This window comes from Chiloscyllium plagiosum, unplaced genomic scaffold (genome assembly GCF_004010195.1).
Source record: "Chiloscyllium plagiosum isolate BGI_BamShark_2017 unplaced genomic scaffold, ASM401019v2 scaf_21211, whole genome shotgun sequence".
Lineage (NCBI taxonomy): Eukaryota > Metazoa > Chordata > Chondrichthyes > Orectolobiformes > Hemiscylliidae > Chiloscyllium > Chiloscyllium plagiosum.
The window spans coordinates 1-3843 of record NW_025193092.1 but is presented as its reverse complement, the minus strand read 5'-3'; the positions used below and the strand labels follow the sequence as shown (position 1 = coordinate 3843).

At 53.6% G+C, this 3843-nt stretch overlaps 1 protein-coding gene across 1 annotated transcript; it reads right to left on the bottom strand.

The window, feature by feature from the left end:
- Positions 1 to 1339: 1339 nt before the first annotated feature.
- On the bottom strand, positions 1340 to 3035 carry LOC122545750 (ciliogenesis and planar polarity effector 1-like; the record flags this gene model as incomplete). Its single annotated transcript, XM_043684677.1, has 3 exons — positions 1340 to 1348; positions 1721 to 1938; positions 2881 to 3035. Coding segments are annotated over 3 exons (382 nt in total), but the record flags the coding sequence as incomplete, so codon positions are not given.
- Positions 3036 to 3843: the final 808 nt, after the last annotated feature.

Here is a 3843-nt window from a genome sequence, read left to right as displayed (position 1 = left end):
TCACTGTGTTCCCTGCTCACCATGCTCACCTCCGTGTCATTGTGTTCCCTGCTCACCACGCTCACCTCCGTGTCATTGCACCTCCGTGTCATTGTGTTCCCTGCTCACCACGCTCACCTCCGTGTCATTGTGTTCCCTGCTCAACGTGCTCACCTCCATGTCACTGTGTTCCCTGTTCACCATGCTCACCTCCGTGTCACTGTGTTCCCTGCTCACCACACTCACATCCGTGTCACTGTGTTCCCTGCTCACCATGCTCACCTCCGTGTCACTGTGTTCCCTGCTCACCACACTCACCTCCGTGTCACTGTGTTCCCTGCTCACCACACTCACATCCGTGTCACTGTGTTCCCTGCTCACCATGCTCACCTCCGTGTCACTGTGTTCCCTGCTCACCACGCTCACCTCCGTGTCACTGTGTTCCCAACTCAACGTGCTCACCTCCGTGTCACTGTGTTCCCAGCATAACGTGCTCACCTCCGTGTTACTGTGTTCCCTGCTCACCGCTCTCACCTCCGTGTCACTGCGTTCCCTGCTCACTACACACACCTCCATATCACTGTGGTCTCTGAATCCGTGCTCACCTCCGTGTCACTGTATTCCCAGCTCAACGTGCTCACCTCCATGTCACTGTGTTCCCTGCTCACCACACTCACATCCGTGTCACTGTGTTCCCTGCTCACCATGCTCACCTCAGTGTCACTGTGTTCCCTGCTCACCACGCTCACCTCTGTGTCACTGTGTTCCCTGCTCACCACGCACACCTCCGTGTCACTGTGTTCCGCTCACCTCCGTGTCACTGTGTTCCCTGCTCACCACACTCACATCCGTGTCACTGTGTTCCCTGCTCACCACGCACACCTCCGTGTCACTGTGTTCCCTGCTCACCACACTCACCTCCGTGTCACTGTGTTCCCTGCTCACCACACTCACCTCCGTGTCACTGTGTTCCCTGCTCACCACGCACACCTCCGTGTCACTGTGTTCCCTGCTCACCACACTCACCTCCGTGTCACTGTGTTCCCTGCTCACCACACTCACATCCGTGTCACTGTGTTACCTGCTCACCACGCTCACCTCAGTGTCACTGTGTTCCCTGCTCACCACGCTCACCTCCGTGTCACTGTGTTCCCTGCTCACCACACTCACATCCATGTCACTGTGTTCCCTGCTCACCACGCTCACCTCAGTGTCACTGTGTTCCCTGCTCACCACGCTCACTTTAGTGTCACTGTGTTCCCTGCTCACCATGCTCCCCTCCCTGTCACTGTGTTCCCTGCTCACCACACTCACATCCGTGTCACTACGTTCCCTGCTCACCACGCTCACCTCAGTGTCACTATGTTCCCTGCTCACCATACACAGCCATATCACTGTGGTCTCTGCTCACCGTGCTCACCTCTGTGTCACTGTGTTCCCTGCTCACTCCGTATCACTACGTTCCCTGCACACCACGCTCACCTCAGTGTCACTGTGTTCCCTGCACACCACACTCACCTCTGTGTCACTGGTCACTGTCTTCCCTGCTCACCACACTCACCTCCGTGCCACTGTGTTCCCTGCTCACCGCGCTCACCTCCGTGTCACTGTGTTCCCTGCTCACCACGCTCAACTCCGTGTCACTGTGTTCCCTGCTCACCGCGCTCACCTCCATGCCACTGTGTTCCCTGCTCACCACACTCACCTCCATGCCACTGTGTTCCCTGCTCACCACACTCACCTCTGTGTCAATAGCAGGTTGAGGACAATATAACGGAGGTGCAGGGAGGTACAGGCCATCAGGAACCAGCCCAGGCAGGGTGGTCCCATGCTCCTTTGCTGCCTCCATCAAAAGTTGAAAGGTCTCTGTCAGCACATCTGCATTGACCATTACTGCTGCTTTCAAAATCTCCTGGACTGAGAGAAACAACACATCTGCATCCCCATCCTCAATGGAATCTGCAAAACATGGACAGAAATGGGGAAACAGTAAATTTCATGGCACATGCAAGTGGCAAATCCATCATGGACTGCATCATACACTGTACTTTCTCCCAAGATCAGAGACAGGTTCTCAGACACCGTTCAGAATGAACCCAGGGAAAGGAGCACCTGGCACAGTCTGTTGACAATGCAGTTTGAGCGATGGTGTATACCTTTCACGACAGAGGTGAGGAGCCCTGTACATTCTTCCCCCTCATCACTGACTCGACCCACCCATTTACCCTCCACCCAAATGCCCATGTACATTCTACCCCCATCACTGACTCCACACCCCCCAATTTAATCCCGCTCCCAAAGCTCCATATACACTCTGCCCCCATTACTGAGGTGGGGGAAGGGGAAATGAGGAAACTATTGAAGTCCACATTGATGCCCTGGGGTTGAAGTGTTCTTCCTCCAGGCGTCTGGTGGTGAGGGAGCGGCGGTGAAAGAGGCCCAGGACCTCCATGTCGTCGGCTGAGTGGGGATCCGTGGATTTCACCAGTTTCCTCATTTCCCCTTCCCCCACCTCACCCCAGCTCCAACCTTCCAACTCAGCACTGTCCCCATGACTTGTCCTACCTGCCTATCTCCTTTTCCTATCCACTACTCCACTCACCTATTGTACTCTATGCTACTTTCTCCCCACCCCCACCCTCCTCTCATTTCTCTCTCCACCCTGGAGTCTTCCTGCATCTATTCCTGATGAAGGGCTTTTGCCGAAACGTTGATTTCCCTGCTCCTCGGATGCTGCCTGAACTGCTGTGCTTTTCCAGCACCACTCTGATCCCCCATCACTGACTGTACCCCTCATTTAACCTGCTAAAGAGAACGTATCCCACTGAAACGTCCAAGTGGTTCCTACTCTCTGCAATATTGAACCAGTTTTGGGTAGTGCTGATTCTGTTGTCAACTCACCTGTAGATTGTTTTGAGTCACTTCCTGATGCCATGGTGCAGCCATCCACAGGCACCACCCGGAGGTGTGCGCAGCCCAGCAGAGCCTGCAATTTATCCTGGAAGATTCGCGAGGGCTGCAGGGCGGCTGGTAAATGCAGCATTCTCCAGTTCCTTCTGAAACACCAATTAATGCAAATTCAAGCAAAACCAATTCCAAAGCTATTGCCATCCCCCAATCTTCCCCAAAGATAGGCCACACCCACTATCATACACTTACACAAAACGACACACACACACACACACACACTCACAGACACACTCACTCACAAACTCTCACACATTCACACTAACACGCAGCACTGTAATGGCTCCTGCACAACCCCACCGCCCTACTACTGGTTTGTCATCCTCATTCCAACTCAAAACCAGACAACTAATGATATCACTGCGACAGGGTGGATGGAGATATCACTGCGACAGGGTGGATGGAGATATCACTGCGATAGAGTGGATGGAGATATCACTGCGACAGAGTGGATGGAGATATCACTGTGACAGAGTGGATGGAGATATCACTGCGACAGGGTGGATGGAGATATCACTGCGACAGAGTGGATGGAGATATCACTGCGACAGAGTGGATGGAGATATCACTGCGACAGGGTGGATGGAAATATCACTGCGACAGTGTGGATGGAGGTATCACTGCGACAGAGTGGATGGAGATATCACTGTGACAGGGTGGATGGAGATATCACTACGACAGGGTGGATGGAAATATCACTGCGACAGGGTGGATGGAAATTTCACTGCGACAGTGTGGATGGAGATATCACTGCGACAGGGTGGATGGAGATATCACTGCGACAGGGTGGATGGCACTGTGACAGGGTGGATGGAGATATCACTGTGACAGGGTGGATGGAGATATCACTGTGATAGGGTGGAATGAGATATCACTGTGACAGGGTGGATGGAGATA